Source organism: Accipiter gentilis, chromosome 10 (assembly GCF_929443795.1).
Source record: "Accipiter gentilis chromosome 10, bAccGen1.1, whole genome shotgun sequence".
In the NCBI taxonomy this organism is placed as follows: Eukaryota; Metazoa; Chordata; class Aves; order Accipitriformes; family Accipitridae; genus Astur; species Astur gentilis.
Genome location: NC_064889.1, coordinates 18614642 through 18634773, shown reverse-complemented (window position 1 = coordinate 18634773; position 20132 = coordinate 18614642). Strand labels below are relative to the sequence as shown.

General features: G+C 44.3%; 1 protein-coding gene across 1 annotated transcript in view; it reads left to right on the top strand.

The window, feature by feature from the left end:
* Nucleotides 1-14211, top strand: part of LOC126043745 (A-kinase anchor protein 13-like) — a 130494-nt gene extending 116283 nt beyond the window's left edge. Inside the window, exons 8-11 of the mRNA XM_049812579.1 lie at nt 2850-3039; nt 6487-9388; nt 13837-13913; nt 14140-14211. Coding sequence (XP_049668536.1) covers nt 2850-3039; nt 6487-9388; nt 13837-13913; nt 14140-14211 — 3241 coding nt within the window. The remainder of the gene's footprint in view (nt 1-2849; nt 3040-6486; nt 9389-13836; nt 13914-14139) is intronic.
* The last annotated feature ends 5921 nt before the right edge of the window (nt 14212-20132 follow it).

Here is a 20132-nt window from a genome sequence, read left to right as displayed (position 1 = left end):
TGTACATTTTTGTTAATAAATCTTCAGTAAATATTTGCATATTTGTTTTTATCTCCTAGTAGACGGGCTTGGGTACGTACTTCTATGCAACCATTACAGAAATTCCTAATTTGTACAAAATAAGCATCTTTCACAACCAGGGAGTACAAAATACATGACTGCAAAGCTTTTTTTTCTCTGGAAGAAAGTGTGTTTTTGTGATCTCTCTGTAAAACCCAGGGCTTGCAGTGAGACATAAAGGAAAGACACAAACTGTTAAGCCCAGTGTATGAAGACAAACAAGCAGGAGTGTCTTCTCGTATGATCTACATGGCCTTGGAAGTGATTGCCTGAACAACAGAAATAGTGGTGTGCAAACAAATTAACACTTTCAAATACCCATTTGTCCTCTCTGCTGCAGACCATTAGTGCCAGGATGCAGCAGTGTATGAAAGGGATGATTTGAAGGAGTTAATAGATTGAGCCGTCTACTACCTTACTGCTTAATTTTGTGCAGTGTAGGTGGCTGCTACTGAAAATGAGAGCTTGGAGTTGTTTGTAGTTGGCTGGATGTGAGAAAGATCTTGGTTTTTCAAAAGGTTTAAAGCTCTTTATACAGTGTAACACAGATTGTTAGCTTGAATATGAAAAGAAATTGCTGTCTTTGGAAGCAGAAGTGATTTTTTTGATCTGTCTGAGCCGTGTGAAGGTGGTAGATTGCAGGAGGGGTAGGCATGCTCATGGTATTGCAGGGGACTGTGCTTGCCTGTCACCTTGCTCTGGATTTTGCGGCTTTTGAAGTCACTGAGGGTCCTTTAAGGCTCAAGTTGTGCAGGCTGCTTTGTGGGTCCTGATTTGAAGATGCTTATAAGTGTACTTGAAGCTTATGAGAAACTGGAGCAGGTTCATCACGCTCAGTTCTTTAATCCGGCTGATGTTGTCCCCATGAGTGGGTGAATATGGATTTTGTGCTGACTGCCTCTGTTGTACTCCAAGAGTGGCCTTGAGTACAGTGGTTTCTCATATATGACAGCTGAAAAGAAAAATACTCCAGACAGTGAGGTCTGTGTTTCCTATTAAAGGAAGGTAATTTCTTTAGTCACTTGTAATGGCTCAGTTGACTTCACTGCCTCCATGGATTTATATTAATTACCACCAAAAAGTGGATGCTTCCTTCTGTTTCTCTATAGAAATATTGATTTTGTTTAAGTCAAGAGTAGTTCTGCTGAAGTCAATTGAGCTACATGGTGGTGAATGGTGGAAGATGTGGGTTCACTTTGAATTTCCTTGCAGATTTAGCCCAAAATGAGTCACAGGAGTGGGTGGTTGTGCAGGGGCAGAGCAGGGACAGCCACTGCCACCACCGTCATCTGCACAGGTTTCTCTGCTGTGTGATGAACCATCCAACCGTTTCCCCACCCTGCTCTATCCATTCCTGTTGCCAGTCGTGGTATTCTTTGCTTGTTACAACTTTGCTTTCTAAATTGTGTGGCTTCCCAGAGAGGTAGCCCTGTGGTTTGCTAGGTGGGCGCTTCCCCGTTAGAAAGGTTTGCTACTTTTAAAGTAAGAAACCCATCGACAAAAATGATGAAATCTATGTGTAATTTTGCCTGGTTGGTGGTATACGTTTACTGTATATGTACCTTCTTGAATTCCTAATTATTTGCATAAAATCACAGCTCTGTCCCTTCTAGGGAAATCTGTAGCTGTGCTGCAAAGGGACATCTGGGGATGCCTGTTGTGATAGGAGCTAGTCTCTGCAACAGGGAGGGGACATGCTCTCAGCTGGGGCTGGCTGTTGGTAGATGCAGCCCTATGGAAAGGAAAATGGAGAAATTTCCATTTCTTGCACCCCTGAGCAGGTCAGCATAATCCCTTGTTCCTGCTCAGCTTCACATCTCTCCTGAGGCATGCAGTGCTTGGGAGGGTGCTACATGAACCACTCTGTCCTGGGACAGTTAAAACAGATTTTGGGTTTCCTGAACCAGTTCTCATTCAAAACTGAAATCTATAAACCTGAAGCTTTAGTTGAGATAAGACAAGATAAATGTTGCCTTACCCCCTTAAAGGGGCAATGTAGCCTCTGTGCAGCTTGGTGAGACCTGAAGAATTACTGCTTTGAGTCACAAGTCTGTGCAAAATCAGGGTTTGACATTCAAAAAGAGATGACTGACTAGAAATTCTATTGAATACATGTAACTGCTGAGTTATTTTTTCATTCTGATCTACAACAGCATCTTTCTTTCCTTTCTTTCCTTTTGATTGGTAAAAAGAAAATTTGTGATAGTGCTGCAGAAGAATAGCTGTCTCACAACATTGAGAACATCTTGCACAGAAGCAGTTTCACAGGGCAAGCTAAATTCATTTCAGGAGTGAAAAAATTGCTATGATTTGATGGCTGTTGGGTGTTTGTGAAGCAGTGTGCTGGTTTCAGTGTAGAAGTTGTAGCATCTGTATCATGATAATCCTCATTCCTTCTAATGTGTCCCTCTGCAGTTCTGTTTTTCAGGTGTCTGTTGTTCTGTAATAGCTGCTTTGGTGATCTCCACCTGCCATAAATTCCATTTTAAAAAGCAATTATTGTGCCCTTTGCTGCTAGTCTTTCATAGTCTGGGGAAAAAAACCCCAGGTGTCTCTACCTGTGAAGGGCCTTGTGAAATAAAGCTTGTGGCTGGCATTAACTCTACATCACATCAGTTTTCAAGGCCAAGAAGTACGCGTGTGTATTTGTCTGTCTGGCCCTGGAGCCGGGGCTCTGTTTCGCCTGGGCCATTGATTAGATGAGTGTTCAGAGTGAAGAACAGCGTGCGTGTCCCACAATGCAGCATCCCTCCTTGCCTGCCAATTAACCCATGCTTGTTTTATTGCAGAGAGGAAGCCAGGGAACCAGACTCCTGGAGTACCTTGTCTCACACTGTGCACTCGGGGGACTACAGTGTGAAGCACCACCGTGGGCTTGATGTTTACATGCTGACAGCTGAAGCCAAGGAAGGGGTAGCAGCCAGCTTGGAGAGTGACATACGGCACCTTCAGATGCACATGCAGAGCCACCAGCACATGGTAAGGGAAAGGCTGAGATGATGAAAGAGAAGGGGAGCTGGCTGGTTGCGGCCTGGCACCTGGGAAGGACTTCCATACGTAGGCACCCTTTGGAGGTGTATTTACCTAGACTTTTTCTCTGGATGTCGTTATCAAACATCCAGGCGGACACCTGCTTATTTTCTTCTCGTCTGAGCATGGGGAGGTCTGATAAAGTTCTATTAGGCAGCACATTTTCTCAGAAGAGAAGCAGGCTTGGGGCTGTGCAGTGCTGGCTCTGCTTGGCCTTGTGGGGTCCCTTTGCTCCCAGCTCCTGTTTTCTCCATTTAGGCTGGGACCCACTCAGATAGGCAGGGAAAACCTCCCTGGAGGCGTGCTGTCCCTCCGGAGCATCCAGCAGCCATTGGGCAGCATAAGGCAGGCTCCGCAGTGAGGCTGGGTTTGCGGGAGATGAGCATGGTGGGTACGTCTCTGTTCAGATGGGAAGTCTGGGGTCAGAGAGGAGACTGAGGGGAAAAACAGCCATTTCCTTAGCACCTCGGTGTAGGACTTGGAGGACGAGCCTGCCCTGGCCACATGCAGTGCGTGTCCATAGTGGTCTCCTCACTGCGTTCCTCTTGGACCCCACGGCAGTCAGACTGCAGGAGCTATGGGGCTTTGGAAGGGCTTCCCCTTGCCGCTTTAAAATCGATGCCACAGGGTCTTGGTTGGGATGGGGAGGTGAAACAGCAGGATGCTTCTGTGCCACTTCTCAAACACCCACGTGTCTTGCGCAGCTGGCATCACTTGTGGGTGTTCCTTCATCAGCTCATATATCTGCCTTTATAGAGGTGTGGGATCTAAATAACAGGATATTTTTGTTCCTTTAACTAAGGAAGGGGAGTATTGTCTGCAGGCAGTGGGCTGGGGGGACGTTCAGAGGTATGGGCCATCCTGAGCCGTTTTCACCCTTCCCTGGGTGCCTGAGATGTTAATTACGCCCGATCTCAACAGGAACTGGTGGTATGAGTGGCAAACCACAGCTAACTGTGAAATCGCTTCCCCTTTCCATCAAAAGATACTAAAGCACAGCCAGCATATCGAGCTCGCTTCTTGTTTGCTTGTGCAAATGCCAGATGGGTACATTTTGCCTGACAATGAAATCGGAAAAGGCTATGTTTAGACTTTTTCTTTCCAGTACTGTTTCACTTCACATCTAATCTGATTTGAATTTGGAAAGCAGCCCTGTAATTATTTCATTTAGGTTCATTTTGGGTCAGTTAAAAGCCAGTTGGCTTCTTTTGCAGACGGCTCTATTTTTCAGGCTATCAGCAGAGTGACTTCACTGTGAGGATGTTGGGGCTGGCACAGCCCCTCCTTTTGAAAAACTTGGTTGTTCCCAACCAAGCATCACTGTTGTCTGTGTCTGTCCATCCTGGCAGGGAACCAGCAGCATGGTCTCCATGCTCTGCTGCTGGGTTATAGCCACCAGACAGCCGGCATGCCATTTGATCCTGTTTCTTTGCCCTTGCAAAAAATAGCAGCAGCCTGCGAGTACTGCTGCACACAGAGCCCTGTGTCCCATTCCTGTTGCTACATAATGGATGGCGATGCCGTGCTGCCTGCCTCCGATGCTAATCTGTCTTGGGACGCCTCAAAACCAGGAAGCTCTGGCATAGGTGACAGCATATATGGGAGCTGGGTAGCAGGATTATTTTAAATAGGGGATTCATGGCAAAAAACAGAGGTATGTTTAGTGGTCTGTGATTCAGTGGTAGTGCTCGTTTGCAAACCTCAAGAGTGTGGAAAGATGAGTAAATGCAATATCCTCAACATAGCAGTGATGATTTTAGCCACTATTTGTATATGCAGTACCCAGAAGTTCTCTGTGATGCATCATTTAACATATTGTCTGTTTTAATATTCAGGGAGAAAAGGGGTGTTTAAGCTGACATTTTTGGTATGAAATTCTATTTTTTCTGACAAAATAGTCTTAAAATTTGCAGGGAGCTTTTTAAGTTAGTCTTCTAGGATGCATGTATTTTTTGGGAGTATTTTTACATATAAATGCAAAAAATAACAGATTTTAATTAGTACCTTAGAGTTTTGTATTTGTGGATAGTCACAGACACTTAGTGAGAAACCAGTGTGACCTCCAAAAGCTTACAGTGCAAAACCCCAAGCAAACCAAGGGAGCTCTGTGGGGTATACATTGAAGGATTGAGGTTGCTTGTTAATTTAATAAGTCACTTTTTGTAAGATATGAACACTGATATGCTTCAGAGAAGAGAATAAAAAAGGAGATATTGAAATAGACTGTTCTTTTTAGGTAAAAGTTTGATTGTATCAAATTATAAAAGCTTGGGGGATCCTTGATAAAGTGGACGCTCTGGAAGGAAAATGTTGTTTAGACAGGAATTGAATATGTTGCTACTGTTCCATGATAATGCATGCATTAATTTTAGTAGTATGTCATCATTTTCAAATCTTTATTTCCATTTAGGAAATAAATTTCAGATATTTAATTATGCATGCAATTCTCAGGAATACATTAGATGATTAGTTCAGTTCTAGGAGCAGGAGAGACAAGTGGTGGTGCTCGGACATAGTCAGCCAATTCCAATGTCTGAAGTAGTGTTTCCATCAATAGTGAGAAAACTGAGCAACACTGAGAACTGGGAAGTGCCATTGGACAGGGATCTGAAGTTGCTCTTAAGCAGCATTTCCTCAAGCCCTTTGGGACTAGACTGGTATATATTTGCATTATTTGGTAGACTGAATTCTGCTGTTTACTGATCTTGAACTTAAGTGCACTCAAGAAATAGGACTACAGCTGCTTGAAGAGCAATTACAAAGATTACAGTTATTCTCAGTGGTGGCAGATGGTGTAACAAGGGGGTAGAGGGACAAATTTCAGCTTCAGGTGTTCAGGCTGGCCATTAGGAAAAACTTCTTCATGGGAGGGTGGTGTGGCATGGGAACAGATTGCCCAGGGAGGTGGTGGGTACTCCATCACTGTAGGTTTTGGGGACTTGGCAAGATGAAGTAATGGTTGACCTGTTGTTGCACTGGTGATACTCCAGCTTCAGGCAGTAGGTTGGACTAGCTGACCTTCAGATGCTCTTTCTAACCAGCGTTTCTGTCATTCTAATAATTTCAGTATTACTGCCTAACAAAACCAACACATAAAATACCTACTGCAGTATGTTTGTAACTCTGTCCCAGGCAACACCAGGTAGAGGTACAGAGGGAGCAGGAGTCGCATGGAACAGGATTATGTACGTGGAGATCTTGTACGTGGTGGAGGCAGTGTAAATGTGTGACAGAGCAAAGTAATCTTTTTTTTTCTTTTCTTTTTTCTTTTCTTTTTTTTTCTTTTCTTTTTTTTTCTTTTCTTTTTTTTTCTTTTCTTTTTTTTTCTTTTCTTTTTTTTTCTTTTCTTTTTTTTTCTTTTCTTTTTTTTTCTTTTCTTTTTTTTTCTTGTTACAGAGTTTAAGACAGCAGAGCAAGCCTGTACTGGAAGATTCGGGAGACAGCTGTTCTAAAGGAGCAGAGCCAGATGGTCACCCGGCCACTACCTCTGAGAGCCTAGAAGAAATGGCAAGAGAAGGAAGGCAGGAATGTCCATCTGATCTTGTTCACCTGGACATCAGGCAGCTCTCAGACCAAACCCACCAGGAGGAGAAATGCAACAGCAGGAGTTTGGGAGCTTTTAATGATGCGCCAAATGACTTGCTGAGCCTGGGGGATGCAAAGAGCTCAGAGTGCTTCTGTGAAAGTAAAAATAAAGTGACGTTGAGTAAAAAGGAAGAGGAGGGGCCAACCTCTGCTGAAGGCTCTGGGACTATATCAGATGAGAACGACTGCACGGTGAGCCTGTGTGCAAGTGTAAACAGTGCGGTAAATCTTCCAGCCTGTGGAAATACAAATGAGGAAGCTGGAATGACATCTGCTGGAGTTGTTCTGGATCAAGCTGGCTTGTGCAGTAAAGATAGTCCCCATCAGGAAGTGCAAGCTGCTGAGGAGCGTGCAGCTGGCAGTACTGTTACTGTGGTTGAAACTACAGGCGAAGCCCCAGCTTCCTTGGAGGGCGTGGATGTGGCTATGGGCCAAACTGAATGCAGGAACTGTACGGGGGCAGCTGAGAGGGCTGCGGGTCAGCAGCAAGGAGAGGATGGGATGGCTGAGGCTGGTGAAAGGAGGACTGCAAACATAGAAGAGCAATTGCCAGCTAAGAAAGAGTCAGCCAGTGCCTCTCAGCCCTTACTCGGTGGTTTTAATGGCACTGAGAGTGCAGATGGGGAGGATGCAAATGTGGGAGTGGTGTCGGCGTGTGAGAGTACAAATGCAGATGATGGCACTGGCATTGTCTCCATTGACCTTTGCAAGACCAACAATAACAAAGAGACTGGAGCAGACTCGTGCACTGATGAGGTAAACGGTGGCTTCTTGGAAAGCCAAGGTGATGCCCATGCTGCGGTGAGGCAGGATGTCACTGCAAGTGCTGGGGCAGTGTTGCCAGCGGTGAATAGGGTGAAGTTTCCCACATGTGCATCAAAACCTGATCCTGGTTTGGAAATCCATGGCAGTGGGGAGCAAGAAGGGCAGATGGAAGCAGGTTGCACAGTTGGGAAATCCAGCTTGCCCTCCCTGAAAGACAGTATGGAAACTGATGGCCCTGATGCTAAACCTGAAAACAGTGACGTTGGTGGATCTAATCAAAGTGGTGCAGAACCTGCACGTTGCCAGGAGAGCGGTAAGATCACTGAACGTGCAGCTGAAGCAATGGAGGGCAGCGAAGCCCGTGAAGAGGAGCCAGCAGGAGCTGATACCAGCAGCAGTGGAGATGGAGGAAGTGCATATTCTGCAGATGCAGGTCAGGAAGTTGCTAGCTGTCACCCTTCTAATCAAACTGTTGTTGAAGATGAAATGGGCGACAGCTTCAAACCGGACACTGCTCAAGAGAGCAAATATGAGACTGCATCGCTCCCTCTGGAGGATGCCAGCGCATGCCTGGCAGAAAAAGAGCCTGCACAAACTGAAGCAGAGATAGCAGAAAGTGCTTCGGAGCAGGAGGGGCTGAGCAGCAAGATGCAATCACTCATTTCCCTACCCAGAGGAGAGGGATGGGCTGTGAGTCAGGAGGGAGATGCTGCAGTGGCACCTCCCGGGCAGGAGGCAGCTCTGCAAGTTAACGACCCTGGGTTAGCTCCGTGTGCCAAGGGCACAGACTGTGTGGAGGATAATTTAATAGACACGCCCTCTGTAACTCATAATGAAGAATCTAAACAAAACCAGGAAGCAGTGACGGTGGCGGCAGGCTCAGCAGAGCTTGCCCAGCAGCGTGGCGGGGAGCATGGCAAGGTAGCTGCCAGAGCCGGCTGGCCTGAGGACCATGCAGGGGATGAGGGCTCTCCGGAGCAGAGCCTCTTGCAGGAGGCTGAAGGAGGCAAAGCTGAGCCTGAGCAGGAGGCTCGTGCAAGTGGCAGGGAGCAGGTCTTGTCGGAGGAACTTCTTGCTGTTGTTGTGAAACCCTCTGCCTGCTGTCAGGAGGGGCCTGTGGCAGGTGGCAGCGATGTGGATGCTGAGATGAAAGGGACAGCCCGTGCCAAGGAAGCGTGCAAGACCAGGGCAGTGGGTGCAGGAGAAAGCACCATCCATGAACCTGCATTGGCAGGCAAGTCACCAGGTGTGGAGAGCGACCCTTGTCCGGATGCGGCCCTGAACCAAGAACATTATCCCAGTCAAACCCTACAACAAATCTCCCCACGCAGCAGTACCCCCGAATTAAAGGATGCTTTAGAAATGAGAGCCCCGAGTGATGCCTGTGAGGGTAAGGAAATGTTAAGGCCGGTGACAATAACCCCTGTCGCAGCCTATCCAGAAGAGCAGGAGGATACGGAAAGCATGCTGCCCCGGGCAGCGCTTCAGCCCATCGCAGAAGAGCCCACGTGCGACAGCGACTCCAGCACCGACACCGTTTGTCCAGCCGGCGAGAGCGATGCTGGTCGCGCTGCAAAACCAGCTCAGGGGGAGGTCTTGGCTGAGCCTGATGGGAAGCAAAGCCAACCTGTACCTGAATCGCACTTGCCATGTTTGTGCTATTTGCATGCTGTTGAGTCACTGGAAAATGTGGGAGTAAAGAGTTTGGTTTCGTCAGGTGATGGCTACTCGCTGGATAAAGTTCCTAAAATGGTAAAAAGTTTTGATGCCGTGGTTTTTGCAGCGGAGACACCTTGTTCCCCTGAATTACCAGCCACAGAAAAAGTGGGGCTTGAGACCCAGGCTGCAGTGGATGTGCGAGCCAGCCTTAATGGAGAAATGGATTTAAGTTCCTCAACGAAGAAGAGGAGCGTCAGCCCAGCAGTGCAACAAGCTGAGCCTGTTACAGGTAGGAAGAATCAGTTGGTTTCCTACTTTTTAGTTTTTTCTTTGTAGGTGTGCCTCTAGCATCTCATCAGGAAAGGAAGGGAAATAAGAGCAGGAGGCCTGCCTTGCGGAGGAAGTGTAGGTGTTTGGGGGTTTTCTTTGGAGAAAGAAATCTGAAGTTACATATTAAAACTTCCAGTTCAAATGCATGTTTCTTGGCTGGCACTGGAGATAACGACAGGACATTATCTCCTGTGAATTTGTGCAGAAGAATTTGTAACACCTGAATCCTCCCTGGAGAGCAATGAATGGGAGGGAGCTATTTGGATTACTCGTACCTTCAAGTTATACGCTTTCACGTGGGCATGAGGGTTTATTTGCTTAGTGCTATTCCTTCGCTTCTCCCCTTTATTTTTGCTAACGTGGAGCCAGAGAGTACAACGGGGCTCTATTTCTTTGCTCCTCTACTTGAAACAGCTGCTAGTGTCCTTCCTAACTGTGCAAAGCCACTTCCTAGTTGGCGGTATTAGGTCATTTAAAAAAGCCAGCGAGCCCTACCCCCACCGCCTTTTCCGGGCTGCAAAGCTTTTTTGTTGGGCAGAGCAGCCGGTGGTGTTTTCCAGTGCATTTAAGCAGTACTGGAACTCAGATGATGAGTTGTACTTGCTGCCATCGGCTGGGAAGTGGGACCGGTGTTCCCCACGGATAAGTGGTAAATGGGGGACAGCGGTGGGACTTGGGGGACAGCGTAGATGTCTGGTGCGCGTGTGACAGGAGCTAATAGAGAACACCACCAGGTAACTGCAAAAAGGGAAATAAAGGGATAAATTGAATGAAAGAGAAATGGGTTTGTTGCTCCAGCCTGGAATTAAATCATAGGTGAATTTATTACTGAAGCATGGAGGTAATCTGATCTTTATATTCCACCTGTTCAGACAGCTGTTAAATGGAAGCAGCTGAACTTTTTCAGTTGCCATTTTTTTCTTTGCTATGAGAAAATGATACAGTGCCTCTTCCTTTCCCAGCACCAAACAAACAAACAAAACATTTAAATGATAAAAAAAAGAAAAAAAATCTGCCATGATATAAATCATGAGGTTGTAAAGCTATAAAGCTGTTTCACTGCTTCAATGCTGGGAGCTGTTTCTTCAGTCTAAAAGCAGAATGGGGTGATGGCAGAGGATTTGTTCTGATATATGATAGCAGAATAACTGCGCTCAGGGAAAAGGATTTGGGAGGGGGTCAGTGGTGGGTCTAGCAAATCCTTTTTACGTTGAATTCAGGATTTTTAGAAAGTCTATATGTCGGGAGATAACCAGTAAACATTAGTCAGGAGATCATTAGTAAATAAGTAGAAAGATTTAAAGATGGATCAGAAAACCTATTTTAGTGCTGTGGTGGATTGACAGTTCAATAGGATGGGAGCGGCTGTAAGTCAATATCTGGCAGGACTCCTTTCTTCTGGGAGCTTCCCGCTCTGCTGGCTCTGTCCATACAGTGCAGGTCTTTATCTCTGGTTGGATTCTTGGAGGCATGACATTGTCTAGGTGAGGTTTTAAAAGGAAAAGGGACTAAACAGTCCAATAAGATAGTGACTGAAGTAGGAAAGTAAGATTAAGGCATCATTCTGTGTTAGGGTATGGAAAGGGAGGTGAGAAAAGGAAGTGACCCTGTTACTGATTTAAAATACATAAGGATTTAGTGCTAAAAGGTCTTGGAATACAATGGTCTGACCTCTCCATAAGGAAGAATTTTTTATTTGCAATGGGATGATGCACAAAGCAAAATTTGAGCTGGAATATCTTTTCTTGAAGAACTTTAGGATTGCTCTGAGGCAAGATGTTAGGGAAGCCCAAATAAAGTATGGGCATACAGCAGAGACAAGCGACTGCTGTGAATCCAGGCTCACTATTTGAAATATTTCTGAAATTCAGCTCCTATAAAGCAGCATCTAGAACTCTGATACGGCAGTAATTCAAGAGAACAGATTTATTGTTTATTATTATTGCTGTGTACGTTCTTTATGTCCATGTCTGAACTTTGGGTAGTGTGTTTTGTGTACTAGTTCAGTGGCAGCCTTCAATTCTTTGTGTCGATTCTGGGGAGTTTTCCCTGCAGCCTAGGTTTGTACGGAGTATTTTGTAGCCCTGCAGGAGTCGTCAGTGCTCAGAATGAATCAGGTCTTTTTTCTATAGAATACAATAAAGCCTTCCCAAAGGAAGTGTAGGTCACGAGGCTGTTTCTCAGAAACGCGTGTGATCAGAGGGCTTTATTGTCATGCTAATTTATTACAGACGTAACTGGCTGATAATTGGTGTTGCCATTACTCCAAATCATTGAGCGCTCTAATTTTTTTATTGTGAAATTGCTCCCAAATATATACCTGTTTATCTAATTGCCTCCATGTAGTTTCAGCCTACCCCCAAAACAGAGACTTGAAAGGGCTAATTGCCTTATCCGGACAAATATCTAGTGACTGATCACAACACTGAAGGAAGGCGATGAAACTAGAAGATCCTACTTTTCATAAGGCAGCTCCTCATGCTGTTAGCTTTAGACTCAGAAGTGCATTACAGCTGAGTAATGGGTTCTGCAAGGACATGATTTGCCAGTCAGGCAGATAGATGCTACTCATTGGAAAATGGGCAGTTAGGATATGAAATTATACTACAGTAGCCAGGCTGGGTGAAAAGAAAAGAAATGGCGTGTGGTTATGCTGACAAAACACCTCCAAGTAGATGCAGCTTCTTGGCAGAAAGCAACCCCAGCAAGATTAGGTTGTATGGTTGGGGTTTGGCATCTTAAATTAAGAAATACTGTAATCCGTGGTCCCTAGCTCTTCTCCTGGGAGAAATATCCCTCATGTATCTTGTAGATCTCAGCATTTAAAGAAAACATTCATTGCCAGTTAGAAGAATATCACCTTATTTTGAATTTTACCAGTCTTCACCTCATTCTCATCAATGGTGTTTTCCCTTTGGAAAAGTACTTACTACAATTCCCTTCCCTGGTAAAGTAGCAGGACTGTGATAGCATTATAGTGGTTTTCATTTGAGATATGTTTCTTTATAGAAGTTTAGGAAGAAGTGGCAGAGTGCAAAAAAATGTCCCCTTGAATTTCATCCTGAGGGCACATGTCTTCGTCCTCCAGTTCTTACCCAGCATGGAGTATCACTACACCGCTTGCTTCCCCTGTCCTCAGTGCACCAGAGGTTTCTTCCTTGCATGTTCTGTCTTTGGACCAAGATCTCAACCATCGGACCACGAGCACGTCTCATTGCAACCATGATCTCTGCTTTGCCAACAAATGGGACTCGCAGAAATTTGTAGCATTACCTCTGATTTCTGATAGTCTGCCCACAAGCTCATCTAATCGAGACAAAATCATGTCAATTTGACTTAATGATGTTGGATTCGTTTATCAATAGAACATTGCAAAAGCAGATAGTCCCAAAGTGAAGGGTTAACTTTAATGCCAATGGAAAACTTGTGAAGATGGGAGACTCCTCTTGCTGAATCCCTGAATGGGTAAACTCACTGCAAACATATGTTGCCTTTAAGAAGGTGGTGTCATCCATCCAGTGTTTGGTTTTAGTAGAAATGAGAGAGGGAACGGGATTAGAGGGGGGTTTAGCCCTAGCACAGCCACTCTTCGTCTAGGGGGCTTTGGTCAAATCGCTTCACTTCTCTAAAAGTATCCTGTGTGTCATAAGAGTCATTATCTTAGGGTTGAAAGAGTATTAGGATGCTGACTTTATGCCAGGAAAAGGTATGCAGAAGGGAACCCCAGGGGAATGGTGACTAATGAAAGCTTTGCTGTGCAGAGAAAGCAGCTGGGATGTGATGTTTGTACCATGGTGGTGCTGACACCATCATGGGAGTGTGAGGAAGGGGAAAATCAGCTGGGACTTTGTAAACTCCAACAGAAAAGTGTTTGCCCTCCTAGTCCAGGGACCTAATCATCATCATGAAGGCAGTGCAGGTGGGCTGCATTTTTGAAGCTTGTCATTTTTTTTTTCCAACACTTAAAATACCTGTTGAGAGAAGGCAAGGCTGGTTTCTTGTGTTATCTTTGGGTTATGGTAAGAAGAAAAATAGCAAAAATTTTGGTTCTTTAACTAGACAAATGGGAGCCAAGAAAATACATGGGCAAATACATGCAGATGTGCTCAGCCTCACCTAGAGCTTTTCAGTTTTACCCCGTGCTTGCTGCTGTTTCATAGTTTCCTTCAGTCCCAGACACGACAGTTGTTAAAACTTATAACAAACAAGCGGCAAAGTCGGGAATGAAACCAGATGTTGGAAGTCAAACGGACTTGTTGAAGGGTTTGGGGGTTGGGTTTTCTTTTCTTTTTTGGGGTTGTGTTTGGTTTTTTTTTTTTGAGACTTGATTGAATAAACAGAAAAATATCAGCAGTCCTGAAATAAGTTTGGTTTTAAATTGCCTGTGTGAACCCTCTGTTTTCACAGGGAAGTTGGAAATGAAAACTGAAGATGAGGTGGATTTTCTGAAAGATCGTGTCGAGAGCGCAGCCCGCGAGGAAGTGGTGAGTGCCACTTACGCATTGTCACCTTGTCTTTTTTTGTGCTTTTTTAAAGAAATGCCACTGTTGCTGTGGCCAGCCACCTAACCTGCTGGTTTTCTTTCTGTAGCCTTTGTAAAGCTGAATGGCGTCCATCACTGTGACGTTTTTAGCCTTTTAAAAATAGTGTGGGCTTTTAGACCTTGTGTTTTTTTAACCACTGGATTAAGCCACATTTATGTTTTCTCAGTTGGTGACACAGAGACTGACACGAAAGGTTCCTCGTGAGGCAGGACTGTACCAAGATTTGTGTATAATCTGATAAAAGTGATGCCCTGGAACATGCTTGGGGTTGGTAATGCTGCATGGGGGCTGACAGTGCCTCTGAGGTCCTCGCAAATGCATGGTCCTGGCAATTCTTTCTATCCTCTCTCATGCTTTGCCCCTCCAGGGAGTTTTTGGCAGCGGGGACTGTGGCTGCAGTCGGTGTTGGTGCATGCACAGACTCTGAGGTCTAAAGGCATTGCTGGCTGGGAGCATTAGTGCCTTTGCTGGAAGAAAAATTAAATAATGGGAAGACACACAGGGATCAGATGTGGGGGGAAACCCTGTATTCCTCATGTCGGTGAAACAATATAAAAAAGTATGCCAGGGATCAGAAATCAGTTGATGTTGTTTTCTATTAGTTGTGCTTTGACATATTTAAGGACAGTCTATGATTTAAAAAAACATGAATATTGGGCTTGACAGGAATGTAATTTTGGTTTAAAGCACCCCTGGGTTTTTGGTTTAAAGCAGCTGGATTTTTTGGTCTTACCTTTCCTAGCTGGATTTGCATTTGCTCCTATATTTTATATATAGTTTCTTGTTCCTGAAAAAGAAAGTGTTTCGTAAATGCTAAATTGCTCGCAGCCTGTGTTGGTGCACGTTGCCATTGAGCAGCTGTGTTTGTGTGTTAGTGTACCATTATGAAGTTGTTAAAAGAGAAAATATTGTGGGGATGAGTTAACATTTGCAGGGTGGAGCACTAAAAAGCTTTGCTCATCCCGCAGTAAAGCTCTTTAGGTGGCAGAACAGTCTTGCCAAAGCTTGTAATAAAATCAGGTTTATTATGTTTTTAACAAGTTAAGGCTTAATTTCTGTAGCTGTTTGCTCGGTGAGTTAGCCAAGGACTAAAGCAAATAACTTTCCACTAAAATTTGTGCTGTCTGATAAGTAAGTCTTTCATTACTGGAATGCGTGAGTGTAAAGATGCTGATGATTTTTATTTTAGCAACCCTTTATTAAAGATAATTTTCCTGACTAATACTTAGGTATCTGGTAATAAAGTAATATATCTTTAGAAAACGCAGATTAGGGCACTGCCATTTCCTTTCAAACACGGAATAAAGAAAAGAAACATATTGAATTTGGCTTCCATTTTGCATGTTTTACAGGCATTTTGATTTTTTGACTGTGTGCTCTCTTCTCTTCTTCCTCTCCCTCCCACCTCGTCAAACACCTCTTTAGAAATCTGGCTTTTCTGGTGCAGGAATGGGAGTGCCAGTGGAATGGAAAGTTTGCTGCAGGACTGACAGAGTTTCCTGTTGCTAAGTTCAACAGAAACAAAATAACAACTGCACTATATTAAGGTCATTTAAAAAAAACCCCACATCAGTGGAAGACTTATAAATAGAGCTTAATTCACACGTGTAGGTTGGGTAGGGAGCTGGCCAGTGAAAGCCATCACAAAGTGTGCATCTCCTGCCACGTCCTGTCTCTGCTTTATTTAGTGCTGACTTTTTTTGTAGCCAGAAGTCTTTCAGCTGCTCATTGCCTTCTCATTACAGAGCCATTTTGTGGTTAGTAAAAGCAGTTTTCTTAACTTGTTGCAAACAGAAATGTTGCTTGCACCTGGTCAGGAGATACAGGTATTTAGCAGTCTCACCGGTACTGTCAGCAACTTCGAACTTTGGGAACTGCATTAACTCCTGTTTTATGGGTGAGAATTTTGCACAGTGTTACTTATAAATAAGCAGTGTGGAAAGCTGTTTATATTGTTAAAAAAAAAAAATATATGTTTTGGAGCCTAAGAAGTGCAACTTCTTGTATAGTGCAATCAAGCTGAAGGACAGTAAGTTTGACCACACTGGAAAGAAAAGGGGGAAAATTCCTTCTTGTGAGTTGGTTTCTGAAGGCTGAGAATTAGCTGATTCCAGTGTTACATATATAAGATTGTACATGCTTTCCCCTGTAGTTGTTTCAGAAGACTTTGCCTGAGAGAGGCTCTTGTGCATGTCATGGAAAAGCTGCAGCTGAAAAATGTTTAGGAAAATAATGGTTTGTAGGGTTATAAGCACTGAAAACAAAATAATGGAAAAATGGTTTTTCCAATTAAAATGGGTTTTTAAAGTGTCTGTTTCTTAAATCTCCAGAATGTTTTCTCAGAGGTTGTATTTGTTCAGCTATAGAAATTCTGTAACCAGAATTTCCCAAGCTTCTTTCATGTTGGACAGTGGGTGCTCATCCTGCTGGAGACTCCTCTGGTCCTTATCTTCCTGCTTTGTTTGGGGATCTTGAGTAGAGCTGGGGCAATAACTTGGTGTGATCTATTAAAATTAGACTTTAGCAATTTTAAATTGAATAACTTTAGATTCTTAACTCTGAGAAATCTGGTCTGGCTTCTGCATACTGTGATATTACAATAATTTAGAAATGGTGCCTGGTGCCTCCAGCATTATGAAAGTAAAGCGACAGTTTGAAATGAACTGTACCCTGATACACTTCTCTTCTTGTGTTCATCCCAGAAATTGGTTATGATTCATTATTTGTTGAATCTTTGTCTTCATGTGGCAGGATGGATAAGGTTGCACTGCAGGGTTTATCCGACAGCTTCAGTTGTCTAAGCCTGTGACTGACAAATTGTAGCTGGCTGACCCAAGAAACAGAGTTCACTGGGAAATAGCCTTCTCATTGTATTTATTAATTTCATTAGTTAGTTCCTGTTGAATTTAATGCATCCTACCTTTACTACATGAATTAGTTTTTAATTAATGTCTGTATTTTCAGAAGTTGCAGTCTACCAGATAAACGTGGCATTTCTAAATATCTTCACAGAGAATGAAGCTTGAAAAAGATTTGAATTTTCATCTCTCCACTGATCCAAGTAGTGCAGTAATGTGTGATATATCAGCAAGGTCGCTTTCTGGGGAAAACTTGCAATATTTTCAGTCATGATTTGGAAGATAGAAGTATGTTTATAACACTCTTGGATGACATCAGGTTGGGAGGGATTTCAGGCACTTGGGTGAACAGGGTCAGGGTTCAGAGTGGCCTTAAGAAATGGGAGAGTGGATCCAGATAAGAGATAAAAAGCAGCCACAGAGTACTTAATTTGCAAAGAAGAAATCAGAATGCACATTTACTAAGTCAGGTTTAAGCTGGAGAGGGGTGGGTAGAAAAAGCCTGAAGATTTTTAGTGGACTGCAAATAAATCATCAGCGAGAGACTATTGCAAAAGAGACAAATCTTGTTTTGAGTTATACTGAAGGAGTGTCTTCTGTAAGGTGCGGGAAGTGACTTACTCATGCGTGGCACCGCAGAGGCATTGTACGTGTCATTGAATACAGTTTTGGGTGCCCTGCTCCGAGGAGGACACAGGCATACTGGAAAGTATCCAGAAGGAAACAACGAGAAGAGATTAAGAAATGGGAGAAGAGGTTGAAAGAATTAAATTTATTCAGTGCAACAAAAAGAAAACTATTGTGCAATCTAGCAGTCTGCCAACATGTAATAATGGTTATTAAAGTCCCAGATTTCCATGGCAGCTTAATTTACTGATTTGCTAATTTGCCAGGATGATTTAGGCTGGATGTTGAGAAAATATCCTGTTATCATCATGAAACTGTTGCAAGACCACCTAGGCAGGCTAGGAAACCTCCTTCCCTGGGAGTTGTTACCGATAAGATAGATGATGCTCTGTCAGGACAGAGCCCCAGGTCTGTTGTTGCCTGTTGCTTTTGGTTTGTAGGCCCCCCCAGTTTGTGCCTCACTGAACAGGGAGAAGAGGAGGGAGCAGCTTGGCTGGAGTCGGCAGGGTGTGCAAAGGAAGGGGACAGGGATGGCAGGACTGTAGGAGATGGAGGTGGGAAGAGGGGGTGGGCCGGACTGGGTGGAAAAGGGCTTAGGGAGAGAGGAGAGACCCACATGGCATTGAGGTGGGTGTTGAGATGGACAGTAGGTGTAAAGGATCCAGAGATTTTTCCTCCCCCTCAACTGTAGTCTTCCATGTTGCTCTTCCCTGGAGTCAGCAGATAAATGGAGAAAGTGATGGCCCAGATGTACAGTGTCACCCCCCTGTAGCGGCTGGTCCTTAGGAGGAGAGCCTGGTGCCAGTGCTGGTTGGTGGTCAAGTCAAATAGTAGAGAGATGCTTCATGGCTCAAAACTGCTGAACCTTGTCGGTGACCCAAGGCAACGGGATATTATAGTTTTCCAGGCTCCAATTTATTTTCTTAGGAAATAACTTCTTTAATGAACCACTCACTCTGAGGACCTGCCAAAATTCAGGTTGTCTGTGCGCACTGAAGTCCATTTCCTCCATCTGCATGTGTGTACATATGTATGTACTATGGGGTGGTGATTGCAAATCTGTGTTTTTCAAAGGGCCTGCAGAAGAGCATGGGAAGCTTCCCAACAGCATGGGCAGTTTCAGAGCAAGTGGTTGAAGTGCTAGAAACAAATCAGTGGGGTCTGATGGTGGAAAGTGCAGCCTTAACAACAGGCTGTGTCCTTGCCCTGCCTCTTTAAAATCACTTGTGTAACTCTCTCTTTGTAAATGTTTTCCTGTAACTAGTGTAAACATGGAAAAACTCAGCCAAAAAGGAGTCTGCCCTAAGCCTCACATTAGTGCCAAAGGGTGGCACACACATACCCATCGGGTCAAGGCTTTGGGCTAGTCTGTGAGGACCTTTCTCACACCCATCAGCATCCTGTGTCTGCCCCGGATGCTCAGAGCAGAGGCTAGAGAGATCTAGGAGGAAATGGTGTCAGACAGTCAACCTCTGAGTAAATTCATTGCTTTGCGGAATAGATTGCCCGGGGTTTCGCCGTCTGTTCTGTGCATTGCTGCATAAGCCGTAGAGTCCACGGTGCATGCTGCAGGGAGTTAGAATAAAAGCAGGCAGAAAGAAAAGAAAAAGAAATTCAAACCAGGCTGGGATTCTTGTTTGGCCATTACTATTACTCATGCTTTGAAATCTGTAGCAGGAAGGCGTTTGTACAACTATTGTGGCAGGGGTTTTTTGTCCTATGCTTAATTTCTCTGGGTGCTGCAGTTCCGACGCCTTTTACTCCTGAATGCTGCTAATCCTCAGCTCGAGACAGGCGTTTCCAAGCTCAGTCACAGGATTCACGGATATTAGCGAGAAAGCAGGAACGCGGACACCGAGCCAAATCCCCGACTCAGCGCAAAGATGCTGCTCCCAGGTTTGGCTCAGTGTGAGCCTGCAGCAGGACAGGGCAGGTTAAGGTGCCTGCGCAGCCCCCACGGCTTGCTGTGGCCACAGAGCTTGTGCTAACCCTTGCTGATCTCTAGAGATGGTGAGTTACTTCTCCTCCCCTACGCCTTCCCCTTCAGCCACTATAGGCAATGTTTTTTAGAGGCAAAGATTGCTGTGTGTAGCCCTGATAGTCTGTTTTTTCATCATTTCCTAATTTCCTTTAATAAAACATTTTGGTCTGCCACCATCCCAGTACCAGCTGCAAAGGAAGTTTATTCCTCAGCTTTTTCACAGACATTGTTAAAATCATCATGAGCTACCTGCAGTTTTATTTACCATCTGCAAATACTGTTGCCTTGAAGGCAGAGCTGTGTATATATTCTTCCCGTATTCTTGAGATGGATGCAGACTAAAGACAACTGTTTAATAATTACAAATCTTCTGCGATGCTTGCTTTTGGCTTGCTTTGGACAAAAGGATTCAGTCATACAAATTATTTAACATCAGTGTATTAAAGTAGCTTTCTGAGGCCCTTTTTAGGATCAAAACTCTATGATTTCACAAGTTTGTACAACACAGAGCTAAAGGATTTCCAGTATAGAAAAATCCCGGTTTTGGAGTTCCCCTCCAGTGATTAGATACATTCATTTTTTTAATACAGTCATGAAAGTATGGATCCATAAAATAATGGATGTATAAGACTGTTACTGTAGCAAAGGAATGCTGGCATTGAATATTGTACCTTGAGAAGGAAAATACTGTGC